The 19,733-nt window shown below is 40.4% G+C and overlaps 1 protein-coding gene across 13 annotated transcripts in view; it reads right to left on the bottom strand.

The window, feature by feature from the left end:
• SGMS2 (sphingomyelin synthase 2) overlaps positions 1 to 19,733 on the bottom strand; it is a 116,723-nt gene that overhangs the window by 21,584 nt on the left and 75,406 nt on the right. For 11 of the 13 annotated variants that reach the window (XM_049708831.1, XM_049708834.1, XM_033427789.2 and 8 more), the window contains 3 exons: positions 17,584 to 17,737; positions 11,982 to 12,148; positions 6,289 to 11,267 (listed from right to left, as the gene is read on the bottom strand). In XM_049708831.1, coding sequence (XP_049564788.1) covers positions 11,064 to 11,267; positions 11,982 to 12,148; positions 17,584 to 17,737 — 525 coding nt within the window. In that variant the 3' untranslated portion in view covers positions 6,289 to 11,063. Of the gene's footprint in view, positions 1 to 1,350; positions 1,605 to 6,288; positions 11,268 to 11,981; positions 12,149 to 17,583; positions 17,738 to 19,733 lie in introns of those variants that run through there. The other 2 variants (XR_004483188.2, XR_004483187.2) reach the window with 2 other exon arrangements.

The following is a 19,733-nucleotide window of genomic DNA, read 5'->3' as shown; positions in this document are numbered from 1 at the left end:
CTTTGTTTGGCTTTGGTGTCAGGGTAATTCTGGCCTCACAGAATGAGTTAGGAAGTATTCTCTTCAATTTTCTGGAAGAGACTGAGAAAGACTGGTGTTGATTCTTTAAATATTTGGTAGAATTCACCAGTGTAGCCATCTGGTCCAGGGTTATTCTTTGTTGGGAGATTTTTGATTGCTAATTCAATTCTCATTATTAAAGGTTTATTTAGATTTTCTGTTTCTTCAAGATTCAGTACTGGCTGGCTTTGTGCTTCTAGAAATTTGTCCATTTCATCTAAGTTATCCAATCTGTCTGCTTACAATTATTCATAGTCTTTTATAAATGCTTTATTTCTATAAAATCAAGTAGTAATGTCCCCACTTCCATTCTGACTTTAGTAATTTGAGCCTTCTTTCTCTTCTTCCTTAGTCAATCTAGCTAAATGTTTGTCAATTCTGTTGGTCTTTTCAAAGAAGCAACTTTTGGCTTCATTGATTTCTCTGTTGTTTTTCTATTCTCTATATCTACTTTAACTTTTATTTTTTTCCATCTGCTAACTTTGGGTGTAGTTTGCTTCTCTTTCTCCAGTTCCTTAAGAACTACAGATAGGTTATTGATTTGAAATCTTTCTTTGTAATGTATGTATTTATAATTATAAATTTCCCTCTCAGCACCACTGTATTCCATACATTTTGGTGTTTTTTTTTTTCATTGTCATTTGTCTCAAAGTATTTTCAAATCTCCCTTGTGACTTCTTCCTTGACCCGTTAGTTAAGAGTGTATTGGTTGGGCTTCCCTGGGGGTGCAGTGGTTAAGAATCCGCCTGCCAATGCAGGGGACACGGGTTTGAGCCCTGGTCTGGGAAGATCCCACTTGCCGCGGAGCAACTAAGCCTGTGCACCACAACTACTGAGCCTGCCCTCTGGAGCCCGTGAACCACAACTACTGAGCCTCCGCTCTAGAGCCTGCATGCCACAGCTACTGAAGCCCAAGCGACTAGAGGCCATGCTCCACAACAAGAGAAGCCACCGTGATGAGAAGCCCACGTACCGCAACAAAGAGTAGCCCCCGTTCGCCACAACTAGAGAAAGCCTGCGCGCAGCAACAAAGACCCAATGCAGCCAAAAATAAATTAAATAAAATTTTTAAAAAAGAGTATATTGGCTAATTCTCATATTTTTGTGAATTTTTCTGTTTGGACAATTCATTTTAAATAGCTCCAGAAGCAGATTTCTCAACACTTCTCTTGGAAAGGCTGTCGTATACCAAAACAGTCTTTAACAACTTTTTCTGCTTTTGAGCTTAACTCTCTTTAATCTTAAGACCTTTTGGCACTTGCCCAAACTCTGGTGTTCCCCCAATATATAGGCAGGTCATTCAAAAGTCAGCTCGCTAGATTAGTTTCTGGTGAAATCTAGTAACTTTGTTGGTAGTTCAACATTGCACCAAACAGATAACCCCACTGTGATGGACCAGCTGTAGCTATTTATGACCGGGATAATCACCCTTAACTCAATGGTCAAGGGCAAGCCGCAGTTTACCTCTTTGAATGAATTGTCCTTCTGCATTAGAAAAAACTGTTTCCACACTAGCAATTCATCACTCATTTTTCTGGATGTTTCTGGAGAGATACAGCAAAACAATTCATGCATCTGATTAGTGTACAAAATGTGGGGAAGAGGCAGAGTGGAGGCTTTGGAAACATAAGCTTAAACACCCAACATTGTTCTCAACTGAAATCCAAAAGCTTGTACAGTGTGACAAACATATGTATCTTGTATTAAGTAGAAAATTCTAAATCCTTGCAATTTAAAAATTCTAAAATTCCTTCCAATAAAATTTAAAAGTTTTAAAATCCCATGAATTTATTTTCTGATTAGATTGAATATATATTAATGAGTCAGGTAGTATCAAGTGCTTTACTAAACATTATCTCCAATCCTCACCATGATATTGGGAGGTAGGTTTCTTCACTCTCATTTTACAGAAGGGACGGACATGATGATTCAGAAAGGTAAAGTAACTTGCTTAGGAATTAAACCTAGGGGCTGAGTCCAAAGTCTTTGGATTTTCCACTTCAGCCTTTATTTTCCTATCCATATTTTTGGCTAAAATCCCATAAAATACATATAATATGATGGCTAATGAAACATTTAAATTATAAACATCTGATGATTTGATAAGTGCTTCAATTATTTTAAAGCAAATTATTTAGAGGCATGACGGGCAATTTCCTTTTCATCGAAGCCTCATAAATTCTGTTAATATTCCAAACACAAAAGATGATATTTAAAAAAACTCATTCAACAAATATTTGCTATATGTGATAAGAACTTTATTAGACACTGGAATGAATACTAAGACAATTCCTTCTCTTAAGGAAATTTGGTATGTTAACAGGACATATTTTTTAAAATCTTACATCAGTGAGTGTATCTCACATTTTGACAATTAGTTTGTATGTATCTTTTAGGGAGGATCTCAGATTCAGCGAAGTGAGGTAAAGTTTTCAGGAGATGAGACTTCAGCTGAACTATCAGGACAAGCAAGATCTGGATATATTGATATGTAAATAATCTCAGAGCTAGAACTATGGTACCTAAAATATTTAACTGAATTTGGCTAACACTTAACCGAATGTGTATCTTATAACAACATCTTTAGTCTTCCCAACAATTCTGTGAGACATGAACTATGATTATTTCCATCCCACTGACAAAGAAACCGAGGCACAGAGGTTAGGCAACTTGTTTGACGTCTTCCACATCCAGCCAGCACTGGAAGAACCGAGATTCAGACCCAGAGAGCACAGGGCCACCATGTCACACTGCCTTCCTGGGTACACAGGTGACAGTCTGGTTGGGGGAAGCACCTCACGTGGTTGGACTGGGTGCTGCAACACAGAGGACCGGGATGAGAGCAGCCTGACTGGGACAGAGGGCACCATTTACCGAAGCAGTGGGAAAGTGCCTTGCAGAGACAGGCTCACAGATTACCAAAAGCCACGGGACCCAAAGAGCTTAAGATCTTGCACAAAAAAGTGCACTTTGCTTTTAAAAGATGTATTTGTATAAAATAAAAAAACCCAGGTGTTGCGGACTACATGATGTTTGTGTACCGGTGAAAATCCATTAGTTGAAACCCTAACCCCCAGGGGATTGTACGGGAGGTTGTCTTTGGGAGGTAATTGGGTTTAGAGGAGGTCAGGAGGGTGATGAGATTAGTGTCCTTAGAAGAAGAGAAAGACACTAGAGCTCTCACTCCTCCACCGGTCCCACAGGGGAGGAAACCAGGAAGAGGGCCCTCACCAGAACCCGACCATGCTGGCACCCTGGCCTCGGACTTCCCGACCTCCAGAACTGTGAGAAATTAAACGTTTTCGTTTAAGCCACCCAGTTTATGGTATTTTGTTAAAACGGCTTAAACCCACGCAGACATCAGGGAAATGTCTTTCCCCTGGTGTCAAATGTAAACATTCCCTTCAACCCATGGACTGGGAAACTGACCAGATGTAATACAAAATATGTTCAAAAGTATCACTTCCTCCCTGCAAAATCCTGTGTGCTTGGGGACCTGGGGTGTGTGCTCTGGGGGCTCAGTCTCCTCGCAGACGCAGAGCCCCTGCCATCTGCCAGGGGCAGGTGTGTGATGACAGGAGAGGAATGACGGGCACCCTTCATCACACGTCAGTAATAGGGCATGAGGATATAAAGAGGAAAGAGCATATTTATAGATGAGAGGACTAGAGTTAAGGTGGAGACAGGAAATCTGCTGAATGTGGGTCAAAGAATCTTACAGGCTCAAGCTCAAGCCCTCCATAACTTTGCTCTCAACAGCACAAAACTTGGTTGTCCAAAGATTTCTGGAAGAGGCAATTCTTCCTCTCCTGCATTCCTCCCACGGCAGGTGATTCTTCCATCCCATTAATACGGTGGGAAAACTATGGGCTTTGGGCAATTGTGTGCCAATCAGCCAGCGGGGCTCCCTGTACTATATTTAGCTATCTGAGTCTGGAGTTCCCTCAAGTGTAAAAAAGAGCATAATGAGATTCACCTGCCTTTAAACAAGAGGAAACCAAGGAGCAGTGCCTGATCCATGGTAGCTTCTCAAGAGTAGTGGCTTCTTTTTTCTTTACCCAAATAAACACATGATTTAAGGAACTTAGGAAGAAAAAGAGATAACTTCTTGGATATAAGAACTGAAGTAAAGCGTGCCCAGAAACTTGATCAGAAGCAAGGGCACAGGTTGGACAGATTTTTAGCACAGAGAACTCACCAGTTCACACCAGGACCAAAGAATCCTATAGCTTCACTTTGGTCCCTTGGGGAGCCCAGAATCAATCCAGACTACAGTGTGTCCCAAGACTCCATTCCATTTCCTCAGAGCTTTGCTATCCTTTGAAAACGGGTCATTGTATCTCTCCCGCCTTTTGACATTCCCTTGGGAATAATCCCTGAGAGAGTCACATTTAGAGATAAAACCTTATGCACCTTGGTCTGTCCCCCCACCCCCACCCCGCCAACTTGTGTAAGGCTTAGGTACATGATTACCTACTATCCTATAAGTGATACTTGCAACGAGTTAGCTTGATTCTAACAAAGTTGAAAGCTCAAACACTTGGGGATTCTTGTGCTTTCAAGGCCATTTTGCACTAGAAGAATTGACTTTTCTCCCCTCTGAAATGTAGTAAATTCCAATTACAGGAAAAATCGGTAGCATTTGACAAAGAACCTGTTCCAACGACCAGCTGCCCTCTCAACAAACTAACTGGCTGATAAGGGAATAAACTCCCCTAAAAAACAAGCAACACCAGTGACAACAGCAAAACCTCTGAACAGTGATGGTGACCACAGTAATTATCACAGGAAGGTAGCAAAACAGAGAAAACAAAATTCAGGTTCCAGCCCTAATACTTCCGAGTTCTTTCATCTCACAAAATGGGGTCACCAACTCTTTCCTTGCCTACCTCGTGGGGTTTTGTGAAGATTCAAGAATGTATGTCAAGCATAAAAACAGTAAAATGAGATGCCTCATTACAACCTGCCACGTATTGTACTGAATACGCATTGTATAGACACACAGTATCCACTATTGTTCTAACATGTCGGTCAGTAATCTAGATTATGCTTCTGATATTCTTTTTTATTTTTTATTTTTTTATACAGCAGGTTCTTATTAGTTACCTATTTTATATTAGTGTATACATGTCAATCCCAATCTCCCAATTCATCCCACCCCCACCCCCACCCGCCACGACAGGCAGATTCTTAACCTCTGTGCCACCAGGGAAGTCCCTATGATATTCTTACATATTTTATTAGAAGAAATGAAATGTTATGTGTCAAGGTTTGTATAATGCATTGGAGATAATAAGGGCAGCCTTTGAGGCTCTGGCCAGAAAAATCAGCAAGCCATTGTTTCAAACAGGAGGATGGGACAAGCTTTTCATCCAAGACCTGGGTGGAGGTGGCAGAAAGACTATTGTGATTTATCCTCTATCATTTCCAGATAATCCAAAGAAACTTGGATTAGCCAACAACTTGATCTTTGAACCATATTATCTTATCCTTGTCCCCTCATCCCACTGAGTTTCTTTTAAGGGTCATGCTTTCATTTTTTCTCAGGGGGTCCAAAAACAACTTACAGCCATCTACTGCTGCAATGACTACTAAAGTCTGGTTGAGGACATACCCTGGTGCCCCTTTGTGAAGGAAGAGGATGACATATCTTTCACAACTGAGTGACAGAGAGAATGCTTTCCTTGAAGAATTAATGATATTTGCTCCTCTGTGAACAATGAGAATGAGAATCATGGAACTCGTTACTGACTTTAACCTTCTCCACGAGTGACCTTATATTGTTGTGAATTATTTCTCACCTTAAATCCAAGGGCGGGTAAAATAACACATTCCAGTTTATTTAGTGTGCCATTACTTGAAGGTTATCAGCTTATTTAAAAAACAGTGCTTAGGGCTTCCCTGGTAGCGCAGTGTTTGAGGGTCCGCCTGCCGATGCAGGGGACACGGGTTCGTGCCCCGGTCTGGGAAGGTCCGGGAAGATCCCACATGCCGCGAAGCGGCTGGGCCCGTGAGCCATGGCCGCTGAGCCTGCGTGTTGGGAGCCTGTGCTCCGCAACGAGAGAGGCCACAACAGTGAGAGGCCCGCATACAGCAAAAAAACCAAAACAAAAAAACAGTGCTTGAAGAAAATAACCCTCTTGTGGTTCTAATAACTACTTAAAACTAAATTTTTTTACAAATCTTTAAAGAAAACAGTTTTATTAATTAAAAAAACAGTAATACTAATTTTGAAAAGACTGTCGATGTCATGGTGGTTTATTGGGTAAATACAAAGTATAGGCCCTTGCTCTTTTATTTTTTTAAGCAAAGCCAAAGAGATTAGAAACCAAGTAGACATATTCTCTTTAGAATAGAAACATAAATTAGTTTTAACTAACAATTAGGCACTTAAAATGTAAATGTAAAATGGCTTTTTGAAGTACAAACTATAGTTACACTCTTAAATTCCTCCTGAAATGTTTTTATAAACACAAATGCACAAGCATGGAAAACATATTTCTAAACTAAGATAATTTTCCCCTTTTAAAAAAAGAACCTGAATTCAAATCCCATATGATAGACCAATGATTAAGGTACTGGTGGGTAGGGGAAAAGAGCTTCTGAAATTTACATATTTAATTAAAACTTAAGCATTTAATAAAACTATTACAATAATATACAGTATATATGATAATGAAAAATATATGTCAGGAAAATAATGAATTCTAGACTTAAAATTTTACTTTACAACAAGGCACTTAACACATTGAAACAGTACAGTAAATTTCCAAAGATGTAATTGGCTACTTCTCAAACCTTGTAATATTTCTTTTGTGAATATACTCTAACATAACCACACATTTTGCAGCATTAATCATTGCATAGGAGGTAAATTAAATAATGAATTCTAACTTGGCAACTAGATTAACTTATGTTTATAGTTTCTTCTTTTTCTTTTAAAGGACAGTTTTAAATAATTCCACAATAAAGAACTATTCTCATTCATGATTCATTCAGAACACAACATATTTAGATAAATGAATCATAAAATAAATCACAACTTATAAGGTGTGTATCTGTATAAAAACTTATCTTTGGGTACCTTTTGACATGATTTTCAGTGTTTAGGTATTGAAGTCAAGAGCACTTCTTAAATAGAAGAAATATTTTTAGCAAGTAAGTCAAAGGAGTTAAATTATTGCAACACAATGACATTAAAAAAAGGACTCTATACATACAAATAGAAAAGCCTTTAACACAGGGCATATTAACTATAATATGCTTGATTTAACCATGTAAACTCAGTTATTAAGAAATTCCTTCTCATACTTCCTTACACTACAGAAGTGAGTGTGTTAAGACCAGCTTAAACTTTTAATCAGTTTTACAGTGCAAAACAAAAAAATTTTATAAAAGAATTTTAAAAGAAATGTTCAAAATATTCAAGGAACAAGATGTGAACTCTCGACTGAAAAAGAAACTGCATGAGTTCTAGCATGTAAAAAAAAAAAAAACACATAAGAAAGACAGCCAACCTGATGTTTCAAAGTAAACAAAGAATACGCAGTTATAAAGGGAGACATTAATGATTGTGATGGTGAAAGGTAAAAACAGTCCGCAAGTTTTCTTTGATCAAACTTACAAAAGATTAGAATTGCAACCCCCTGTGATCTAAGCACATTTTCCCTTTGGGAAAGGTTTAAAATGCCTTGAAAATAATTATCCTTTTGCATGATGCTTTCAGATTATTGACAAAAATAATTTTTAAAATGCCTTTCAAAACACGAAAATACACTTTAAAAAGTGGCATTTGGGGCTTCCCTGGTGGCGCAGTGGTTGAGAGTCCGCCTGCCGATGCAGGTGTTCGTGCCCCGGTCCGGGAAGATCCCACATGCCGCGGAGCGGCTAGGCCTGTGAGCCACGGCCGCTGAGCCTGCGCGTCGGGAGCCTGTGCTCCGCAATGGGAGAGGCCACAACAGTGAGAGGCCCGCGCACCGCAAAAAAAAAAAAAAAAAAAAAAAAAAAGTGGCATTTGTGTTCCAAGTCATATAAGGTATTTCCACAAGGGGGCACTGCTATACAGCAAAGAACCTTTGCAATGTCATCCATCAACCAAGACTAGAAACTCGGGCTCACTCACAACCACCTTCCTTCCACAGCAAAACTTGTTTCCCAAGATGCCAGTAAATTAAATAACAAATTCTAAATTACTTTGGGTGGAACCGAGTAGGTAAGAAGGCTTATTTTCAGAGCTAGTGGAGGAGATCAAAAAAATAGAATCTGAAAGGAATTTATTTTCATTTGAAAGAATTTAGAAAAAAATGTGGCATCATTTACAGGAACTATTATAGAAATACTGCACCGAGGACTTAATCACAGAAAAAGCTTCAAACAAGGATAACGGATAAGATCTTATAGATTGATTAGCAAGGAAAAGGAGTTCCAAAAATTTATTGTTTCAAAAGGCAAGCTCATAATTATGATTTTTTAATCAAGGTATAATCGACATATAACATTATATTAATTTTAGGTATACAACATAATGATTTACTTGTATATATTGTGAAATGATCACCACAGTAAGTCTAGTAATTGTTTATGCTTTATATCCCAAAGTGGCATGTTGGGTTGAAACTGAAGTTTGCTTTCCTAAATGGGTTTTGTTATTTCTCTTATTTTCCCATCTTGAAACTTTGATATTCCCCACCCCCCTTATTTTCATAGCACATGCTTCCACAGCATTTATTAGAGAGCTATGACATATACATGTAAAGAACACGGGAGCAGTAGTGTCCACAAATGGGGTCATAGATGTTTTTAAAGTTCTTTAAAAGGTGATGGTATTATGTGGAAAAAAAAAAAAACAGGATTATTTGACTAAAATGCAAGGTTTATACTGTTTTCAAGGATCTCCATGATTTTTAAAGCTTAAACACCTTTCCTTACTTAATTTGAAGAAGAGTGGGTTATCTAAGATGCAGCTGAATAAGGCTCTAAGGTATATCAGGTTGTTTTATTTGAATTCGAGGCTCAAGGAATATACCAATGTTAGGAGAGCAAAACCCAGGCTTCCATATCAGATACTTTTCGTCACAATTAGACAGCAGAAATTTAAAATCAGTGTTTTCAAGTAGAACACATTGTCTTATCGCAGATGTCAATATTTAACAAATGAAAATAAGTGAAAATTATGTAGAAATATAGCTAAACACAGCAGGTAAGCTACACATATGTTTCTTACTGACTTACTTAATAATAAATACCAGAAAAACTTCTTGCATTCCAAAGCCTGCCAAGGATATTTAGGGTTTCAATTCTTGTTGTAAATAACCAGATTAGTCTGTCTTTCTGTCTTCGAATTCAACTTTTAGTGTTTCTTTTTTACACAGAGAAGGAGCCATACTGAAAACATATACAGAATTTTAGCACCAAAGGATGATGACCCTTCTGAACAGATCTGTATTGTGCTTCTCTCCAACAATTTAAAGGTCAATTTTGTGTACCGAATCAAGGCCGACTTGTTTACAATGACAAATTTAGGGATGTTTTTCATTCTAAGTGGGGAGAAATTTCCACCTTCAGTATAAATGTAACTGCCTCCTACCAGCCCCCCTGGCCTCTCCACTCTCTGACTAGTGTTGATGACTTTGTGACCTTAAATTTTTTCCTACGGTTACTAGAAGTCTAAAGAAATTAAGCCAAGAATTATCTAAAAGATTCAACAGCATTAAATAATGCACTACATCTGGTCAGATTTTTAAAAATCCATCTTTTCTTTTTTTTTGCATCACCTGAAAGAACTTTAGAAACTATTATCCCCCTTTATTGAGTAGCTGTAACCGACTAACACACCAATTCCAACCGTAGATGATAGTGCAGCACCGTGGTATAATTTTAGGGTCAAAGTAAAATTACTCAATTGTGGTATGTGTCCTTAGGACCAGTACATAAGAAACGGAGTCTCTTGCTAAAAGGCAAGGATGCATTAAACTTTTGGATTCCATCTTGGTTTTTCCATAAAGCACAATGTCACTAGGAAGAAATGGATTTCAGTGAAATGTGACCAACTGTATTTCTGAGTTCCAATCTGCAGCTCTAAAACAGATCTCACACAGGGCGTGACCTGGGAGAGAAACACAGGCTTGTTCCCCACAAGGACATGAGCATCAGTTCATACAGCTATGTGTGTTCAGCCTGTGCTACACTGTTGACTGCTCTGGGGGTACAGGTGCAAAGTTACCAGGTGGACAGCAGGACTCCTCGTTAGCATAAACAGCCCCATGTCTCCTGTATATCTGTCATAGAGATCTTAAAATGAAATATTTACGCACATGTAAAATCTGTGGGGTGTGTCAAATACTTGGATATTTACTTAGTTCATCTTTTTTTTTCAAGTTATAAAATTATCAGTTAAAAAAAAAAAATAAAGTGAAAGTGATATAGTACATTGGGTGGTAGCAGCAGCGCATATTCCCAGACCTGACCCTGACCTTCCCTTTGACAGTGTAGAAACAAAGTTCACCTGAAGTTCACTCACAACCCATGGATCTCCCCTTCGCTGATAAGCCTAATGCTAAAAATCACTCTCAACATTAGGTGATTCTATTTACACAGTGGCCGTATATATCAGATTTTTATTTAAAACATTAACAAATTCTTTTGACCTTGGAGGGAAAAAGATTCCTGAAAAAATTCTGAAGTAGAGAGCTTTAGTGGAGAAAAAGAATGAGGGAAGGAGCAGTATGTTCTCTGGCATCTCCTTAACAAGCTCATTAGTAAAATCCCAGTTTGAGGGCTTGTGACCAATGAATGAAGAGCTGCAGGAGAATATAACTTTCTCAGGATGAATAAAAAACCAGTCAAAGGGTAATACTTCGTTCATCTTTCTAATCATTTGCACAAAATTTGGTCTGCTTCATTTAGCAATCAGTTCTCCTAAAATAAAAACAAAAACAAAACTATACCTTTGGTTACAGCGATAACTCTTTTGGTCTAAGAGCTGATGCCTTTGTTTTTGCTCCTCAGGTAGATTTTTCATTATCTTCACCGATCTTCTGAACCCGTGAATACTTCTTGCAAGACGACTTAAAGCAGCCAGGAGGCCAGGACAGTGGCCAGGAGAAGCAGCAAGGAATTGAGCCTTGTACGTTTTTCTCAAAAAAATAAAAGATGGGGAACCACCATGCTCGAGACAAGAAATTAGTCTGTGAAGAGACCTTCAAGTTCTGTAAAAGGTAGAGAAAAAGTAAAATGAGACATATTTTTCACAATTTGCATCCTAATTTGTTTCTTAATTAAACTGTCATTTGCTGTAACTGAACAGGGAAAGCAGCAGAATCCGGATCGCAAGGCAATGCTTGTCTTTGCTCCTTTCCCCTAACTCTGACAGGACTCTGGCCACACTACTAACTCTGGCCACACTCCCCTAACTCTGACAGGACTCTGGCCACACTTCCAACCCCCTCTACTCTTTCCCTCTCTGTGGCTCAGGCGAATCTTTTTTTTTTTTTTTTTTTTACTTTTTGGCCGTGCCTGTGGCATGTGCGACCTTAGTTCCCCAACCAGAGATCAAGCCTGTGCCCCCTGCATTGGAAGCGCGGAGTCTTAACCACTGGACCACCAGAGAAGTTCTCAGGCAAATCTTCTGCCTGCAATTCCAGTAAGACTGGAGACTCAAGAGTGGGTGGGAGAGCTAGCTCTCCGGGAGGAAAAATTTTCAGGATATGTCAGTGGTCAGATCTGTGGGTCAAGGAAGATGGAAGAGTGAAAGGAGAGCTCATAAGGTTGAGCATATAAGTTTAAGTGAATTGACCTAAACCACACGTTTAGGCGGCAACAGCAGTTATTCCCATTAAGCTACTGGAAACTCCGCTGTGTGAAAAGGGGTCCGCTGCATTTAAAGAAAAGAAATCCTCCAAGGATAATTTCACCGCTCTCACCTTTTCATTGGCCATGGAATGGTACCACCAGAAGAGCCGTGTTGTGATATAATAAGCAACGATCACATCGACAGTATAGTGTTCGTGCGCTACAAGAATGCAGATGATCCCAGCAGCGCTCAGCAGCCAGCAGATTAGGTGGTACCACCAGAAGTGACGAGGCGAATCTGGACAGCAGAAGAGGGAACAGTTAATAGGATTCCCAGACGTGGACTGAATGATGACAGTCTATCCTAATGACCGGAGAAAAGTCTAAGGCCAGGAAGTCACTGAAGGAGAAAATGGATAACCCAAAATGAGTCCCTGTGAACTGGCCGGGATTTGCTCCGGTTGCCCGGGGGAGATGAGGTGCTGTTGGTAACAGGTCTAATAGTAATTCCCTGGGGCGGTGGGTAACACTAGATACTCTAGGTCTTACCCACAGCGTTTAATAATTAGGAAGAGAACAGAAATATTTCACATTAGGTTGGAACTGGCTCACACTGGCTCCTGTAGGGACCCCACTGGAAAGAGAAACAGTAGAGTGAAAAGAAAGGATAGTTGTAGGGAACTCCCTGATGGTCCAGGGGTTGGGACTCGGCACTTGCACTGCTGTGGCTGGGTTTAACCCCTGGTCAGGGATCTCAGATCCCATGAGCCGTGCTGTGTGGCCAAAAAGAGAAAAAGAAAGGGTCGTTGTCTATGAAAAAGGGGCAGTGGGGTGGAGGAGGTAATGAGAAAGCAAGAGTAATTTTAGGTCTTATATATAAACTTACTTTGATTTCTGCAGGGGGAGAAAAATAGTATTTGTGGCTAGCAATATTTTGATTCTCAGCAATTTTATACTGTTATTGCCAATAGCAACTATAAGACACTCCCTATGTAAAGCATGGGATTCATGCCTATTCACTCATGGGTTTGAGCCTTACCTAGAGAGGGCACTAAGTTCATGACACTGATCGGCTATAAGAGAGAACTAAAGCGCTCGGCAGGCTACACATGATTGCACGCCCCCCAGCCTTCCCACACAGGTGGTAATGACACAGGTGTAACTGGAACCAGTGCTCATCTCTAATAACTTTTCTTTTCTTTGAATAACTGTTTCCTTTTTCTATTTTAAAGCTTTATTAGCTCACAAAGATAGTAATCGAATAAACTAAAATTTACTTCATATTTAACTGTGTTTATATTTATAGTGATATTTACTTTCAAGTGTGGAAGCATGGTTGAATAGCAAAAAGATCCATTTCCAGAACTTTACCTGACACGTCAAATCAAACACGGTTCAAATAAAAATTAAATAGCTGTTGCTCTTTGAGTCCTACGTGGAACAGTAAGATGATAAACCCGTATTTGCGTTTGAAAGTCTGATTTCCTACTTCTGGATGTGCAGCTCGTTATTTCCAACTCCTGCTTGGTTCATTCTGCCACGAGGTTCTAGCAGATAACTCAGGAAATCCGAGAATTTTATAGCTAGGAGAGGCCTTACTTCTGCAGCCTGGGGGGCCAGATCCAGTCCCCATAACTGTTCTGTTAGGATCTGAATGTTAAAAATTGAAGTTAACATTCAGAAATCTGGAGATTTCACTAAATATGCATTCTCCAGCACCACAGACCTCACCCCTCCCTGAAGCCTCACATCAGCCCTGCTTCCCTTCCTAACAGGTCATCTGGTATTTACCTTAAAAGTCCAAAATGTCTGAGCAAAGCAGAACTATTTTGTATTTGTTTATCCACAGGAAGCAAAGCTGAAGTAGGTAGGGAGTAAAGAGGTGGCCCATTTTACTACTCGTGGAATTGAAAATGAGGTTTCAGGAGTGGCTAGATGCTCTAGCACTGCTCTCCTAGCACATAAAAATGTATTCTCTATGAGCTACCACACTGGGATCACTGCTCATTAATTGAGAACACTGGCTGGCCCAAAGAAAAGATTTAATATAAACTATTTTGAAATAGAAATGGCAAAATGGTAATCCTCTCTGTTCTCTCATTCTACCCACAGGGATAACCTTGAGCTGAGCGATGATGATACAATTATTAATGAACTCCACTGTCTGTGTGGGATCCTAGCCCTAGCTGTCAATGAATAATAGAGACAATAGACTTTGTGTAGTAGCAAGGTAAAAAAAAATAAAAGAAAAAGTAGTTTCCTCGACTAGCAAGACATTTGGTTCTAAGAACTACATTGATTTCTCCAGGCTAATTTTATAAGGAACCTAAGTCCCAAAGATAATATTTGCACACCTGTGTCAGACCCTCTCTTGCTAATCCACAAAATGATTCTGGTCCCACGTTTTCAACTCCTCTCATGACTAAATTCAAATCTGCTTGTAACAACGGAGTAAACAGAGAGAGTCCAAAATGATCAAAAGGCAGGAAAGCAAAAAATATACAAATGATGTATCTAATTCTAGAAGCAGAATGTTCAAAGAAACCACTGGAACCAATGCTTACTCGGAACAACGACACATGGTATAATTTAGAAGGTAACTATTTTTCCTAATTGCATAGGAAATGGGCGTAAACATGGAATGCCCAGTTTATGTACAGAACTGACTCTGAAGTTGGGTTTGTATCAAGCATTACAGATGTGCCCTTTTGTTTCTCACCAAAACTTGGAGAAAGTGAGAGTCGCATCGACAAATATACGCTACCAAATGTAAAATAGATAGCTAGTGGGAAGCAGCTGCATAGCACAGGGAGATCAGCTCCGTGCTTTGTGACCACCTAGAGGGGTGGGATAGGGAGGGTGGGAGGGAGACGCAAGAGGGACGGGATATGGGGATATATGTATGCATATGGCTGATTCACTTTGTCGTACAACAGAAACTAACACAGTATTGTGAAGCAATTATACTCCAATAAAGATCTATTTTATTTATTTATTTATTTATTTTTAAAGATCTATTTTAAAAAAATAGAAAGGAAAAAGCAGAATGTAATTCTTTCCTTGCTGTACGTAGACTTATACAATTTAAACAACCTCAAGCTCAAATCATACGTGGGGAAGAAAATGTCTCTACATACTGCATCAGCCTTTATTAAAGCATAGAAATAAACACAAAGTTGCCCTGCTATTGCTCTGAGGTGAAAGTACAACAATGAGCAATACATCCAGGCTATTTCTTAGCAATTCTATAAGATCAGACAGCTTGGGTTTCCAAAAATTTTAAACAGAGCCAAGAAATTGGTAGTGTACCCTCTGGAGTCAGCCTGCTTGTGTTTGAATACCCCATCCTCCAATTACTAACTGCGGACTGTGGCTTAATTCATTCACTTTCTTAATGCTTAAGTTTCCTCTGAAAAATGGGGAAAAAGTGTTTCCCTCATGAGGTAGCTACAAGGATTAAACGAGTTAATTTGCATCAAGGCCTTGGAATAGTGCCTGGAACAGAAAAAATAGTACTATGTCTATTTGCTGTTATTGGTAATATCACTTGGTCTTCAATTATTTTATGAAACTGACTCTCGGTTTCCTGGGATGTTTTCTCTTCATTACCTTATGTTTTCCACCCACAGTAGCTTCACTCTAACATGTAATTCCTCCCGGCCCTCATCCTGCTCTTTTTTTTTTTTTGGTACGCGGGCCTCTCACTGTTGCGGCCTCTCCCGTTGCGGAGCACAGGCTCCGGATGAGCAGGCTCAGCGGCCATGGCTCACGGGCCCAGCCGCTCCGCAGCATGTGGAATCTTCCCGGACCAGGACACGAACCCGTGTCCCCTGCATCGGCAGGCGGACTCTCAACCACTGCGCCACCAGGGAAGCCCATCCTCCTCCTCTTCTTCTATAAGCTTTTAGGATCTGCAGATTAGAGAGAAGATCCTACAACCCAAATGAACCTCTGAACTGAAAAATGACTGATCTTACACAGATCAGTTTTTGCTGGACTTTCCACAGCAAAAGAGTGAGCACTATAAACAACATAAATCGCTCTGCCCACCACCCAGAACCTGTAACTAGGTATGAGAAATGAGAAATTTCAGAAGATTGAAATTTAAGGGGGAGTTATTGGCGCACAGAGCTAGGTTCCTCCCCTCCACCACCCCTCTCCAACCGTGTAAGAACAGAACTATGGGGCAAGGTGCAAAAGGCCCTCTGCCTTCAAGTCAGACAGTATGACAAAGGCCAAACACTTAACACGCTGCTCTCCTAACTCAAAGCTTGTGTGTAGCATTTAGAAAGAAAACAATTCAGAAGATATACAATTGTCACCAAAAAAAAAAAAAAAAAAGACTTCATCTACTACAGAGACTCTCCTCTCTTTGTCATATTGCCCTCAAAGCAGAATTAAAACCTATAACTCCGGGCAGTCTATGGGGCAAGAATTCACTTCTGCACCACTGGAAGATAAACCTTGATGGGTCTAAACCTGTTTGGATTAATGACAGACTAAGAGAAGAAGGGAGAGAAGGGGATTAACCAAGGAGGACAGCGGGGAAGGGCCTCCTTCCCCTGGTCTCTGCCCAAAGACCTCCGTGATATGCTCTGCAAGTGAAGAAAACTGAGATAAGCCTCTAAAAGAACAATGGCATGGGGATAGGGTATCTTGGAACTAAAGATGAAGGTTAATTTTTACCAGCTTGGTAAAAATGGAGGGAGAAGTATCACTACTTCAAAAGGATTTTGAGATAATGGGCCCAAATATACAAAGCCTCAGAAATCTGCTAGGCAGCTAAAACCAAGTAAAACCTCCTTCACAATGAACAAGACGTTATTCCAGCCCAAAAAAAAAAAAAAAAAAAAAGCCACTGGAATACACAAGAATTTTGTATAATGGGAATTAAGCATATAAATATGGGGAGATATTTCTCATCTCCATGTCGCTTTCTAAGAAGAAAACGGTTAGTATTGGCAAACTGTTTCATGAAGATGCATATTCAAGCACAGAAAGCTACTGGAAGGGACGAAATTAGAATAAAGTGGGATAAGGAAACGTTACAAAAGCTTTAAAAGGGGGAAAATATTAACCAAAGTATTTGGGGTGATGGAATGCATGTTCCATACAATGGAAATTTCATTCAAAAGTCCTTTCCAGGACTTCCCTGGTGGCGCAGTGGTTGAGAGTCCGCCTGCCGATGCAGGGGATGCGGGTTCGTGCCCCGGTCCGGGAAGATCCCACATGCCGCGGAGCGGCTGGGCCCGTGAGCCGTGGCCGCTGCGCCTGCGCGTCCGGAGCCTGTGCTCCGCAACGGGGGAGGCCACAGCGGTGAGAGGCCCGCGTACCGCAAAAAAAAAAAAAGTCCTTTCCATTTGGCTCTGGAGCACACTGGTTCTTTTTTGCAGTAACCTTAACAATGATTCTTCTTTGTTTCAACCTTAAAATAGCTTTTCATACCTTAAGAAGTACTAACCAAGGAGGGAGACATTTTGGAGGCATGCTAAATGTTAGCAAGAAGCCAGGGCCAAGCTTTAAGCCTTCCTTCAGTGTTCAAATCACATACGACTGGTTGAAATGATTTAAACACACACACACACACACACACACACACACACACATATACACACACACACACCCCTCTTTCCATAGGTATCGATTCCAATAGAATAAGGACTCATCGGTTTCAGGGCTCAGGGATCCCGCCCACTACAACAATCAATAAAGCAGGAATGAGTTATTACTTACATTCTTTGATGAACAGATAAGTAAGTGTCAGCACAACTGTGTGACCGCTGAAGAGGAAGTCTCCACACAAGATATGCGACCCAGTTATGGACAATCCGCCACCAGAAATCAACCGTAGAATCCGCTGTACTTTTGCCTGAGAGTCTCCGTTGAGCTGAATGACACGAGAAGATCAGGAAAAAAATGTATAAGCTGATAAAATCATGTTTTAGCCTAACTTATGTGATATTTAGAAAGGCCACCAGGTGGTGATTTTTTTCTTTTTAACTTCAGTCAAAAAGAATCCAAGGGGGAAGCTCCTCAAACTGGATTTTATTCATCGTATTGGCCAGTTTTAGTGATACGCTTTCAATTATTCAATATGTTACTAATAATACATTTTAGTGGTGGTGTGTCCTTGGGCAAAGCTTTTAAAAATACTAATAACCAATGACTTCACCACAGTTATGGATTACAAAGATCAAAGCTCCTTCCTTTCCACTTTGCAGGGGGAGGCTGGGGTTTCAGATGGCTAATACCTGATTCGGCTGCACTCCACATCACTAATATTCTACAGTGTATTCATACCTGGTGTTAGGTGGGCAACCTAAAGTGTGCATATAGCTGTATTAACATCTGATCAAAACATTTACAGTTAAAAACAGCTGCAATACATTCATTTAAACAGGCTTGAAAATGACGGATTAGGGATGTACTGGCAGCTGTGAAATGAGTAGCTCGATCAGAAAAAACATCCTCCGAAGCAATACCCTGTGTGCTGTGGCAGGAGGTCAGGAGAGAGCTCCCTGGGCAAGGGTGGAGAAGCCCCGAGAAGCTGTCATGATGACGTGGGGAACAATGATGGGTGAGGGCGGGAGCTTGAGGCAACAGTCAAAAGTTCATATCCCGTTAAAACTTAAGCATACAGGTATCACTTACATGTGGAATCTGAAAAATACAACAAACTAGTAAAATAACAAACAAGGAAGCAGACTCACAGATATAGGGAACAAACTAGTGGTTACCAGCGGGGAGGGAAGGGAGAGGGGTAATATAGGGGTGAGGGAGTGGGAGATACAAACTACTGGGTATAAGATCGGCTCAAGGATGCATTGTACAACACGGGGAATAGAGCCAATAATTTGGCAATAACTGTAAATGGAGTGTAACCTTTAAAAATTGTATTAACCCCCCCAAAAACCGCCCCCCAAAACCCAAACCTTAAGCATACAGGAAGGAGTAGTGGACTGAGATAGAATACATGGGAAAATGGAACCTTGAAACACTGCACGGCCGGATGGAGGGTTTCCGATCAGTCTAATAGCAAGTGAATAGGTTTAGAAAATCAAAGAATGACACTCAGAAATAAAATGGAGTCAGAGTATACACAAGAAGAGAAATATAGAAAGACCACTAATGACTATTTTCACTTGGGACCGGGGGCACAGTTGTAAGATACAGTGCTTTTCATACTCAGCGATGATCCTTCTGGGCAACTGGCCCCCGAAGCATGGCCAGGCCAGTCATGATGGTGGCAAACTGTTTGGTGGTGTAGACAGGTAGTGTCTAGTCTAAGTAGACATGTAGTGGTGAAGGAGGGTAAGATGTGTACAGATGGAGGAGAAGACGGTCTAGGAGTAGAGAAATTGAGTCTCCAAAGCAGGTGGGAAACCATCCTATATGGTAAAATGGGAATTACGGCAGGATTCCTTGCCTAAAACTTTCCTGATTAAAAATATCTTATGGATCTGGAAAGCTTTCTGGGATTCAGGTGACCCTTGTAAAAAGGCAAACACACGATCGGGTGATAGTTGAGAATAAGGCTCTGCAGCAGAAAATGACATGAAACAGGATTAGAGGGCAGCGTGCGAAACTGGAGGTTTCAAAGAAACTCAACTTTCTTCAAGAGTTTGCTTAGGCTGAGCCCAGCTAGCAAAACCGAGAGAACATGTGCATTTTATCAAGAATTGAGTCCTTAAACCAAACATGCCAAGTAACAGGTGACCCTGCCTTGAAAAGACAGGGTCTAGCAGGCAGTAAGGGATCCAAACCCGGAGAAGATAAGGACTGTTGACAGAGTCGCAGGACTCACTTCAGGTGCCCCTCAGGAAAGGCGTACTGCAAACCACATAAAATGACATGAAAGCCCTTGATGTGGAGGATAGAATCTA

This window comes from Orcinus orca, chromosome 4 (assembly GCF_937001465.1).
Source record: "Orcinus orca chromosome 4, mOrcOrc1.1, whole genome shotgun sequence".
NCBI classification, from domain to species: domain Eukaryota; kingdom Metazoa; phylum Chordata; class Mammalia; order Artiodactyla; family Delphinidae; genus Orcinus; species Orcinus orca.
This window is presented reverse-complemented; position numbering and strand designations above follow the sequence as displayed.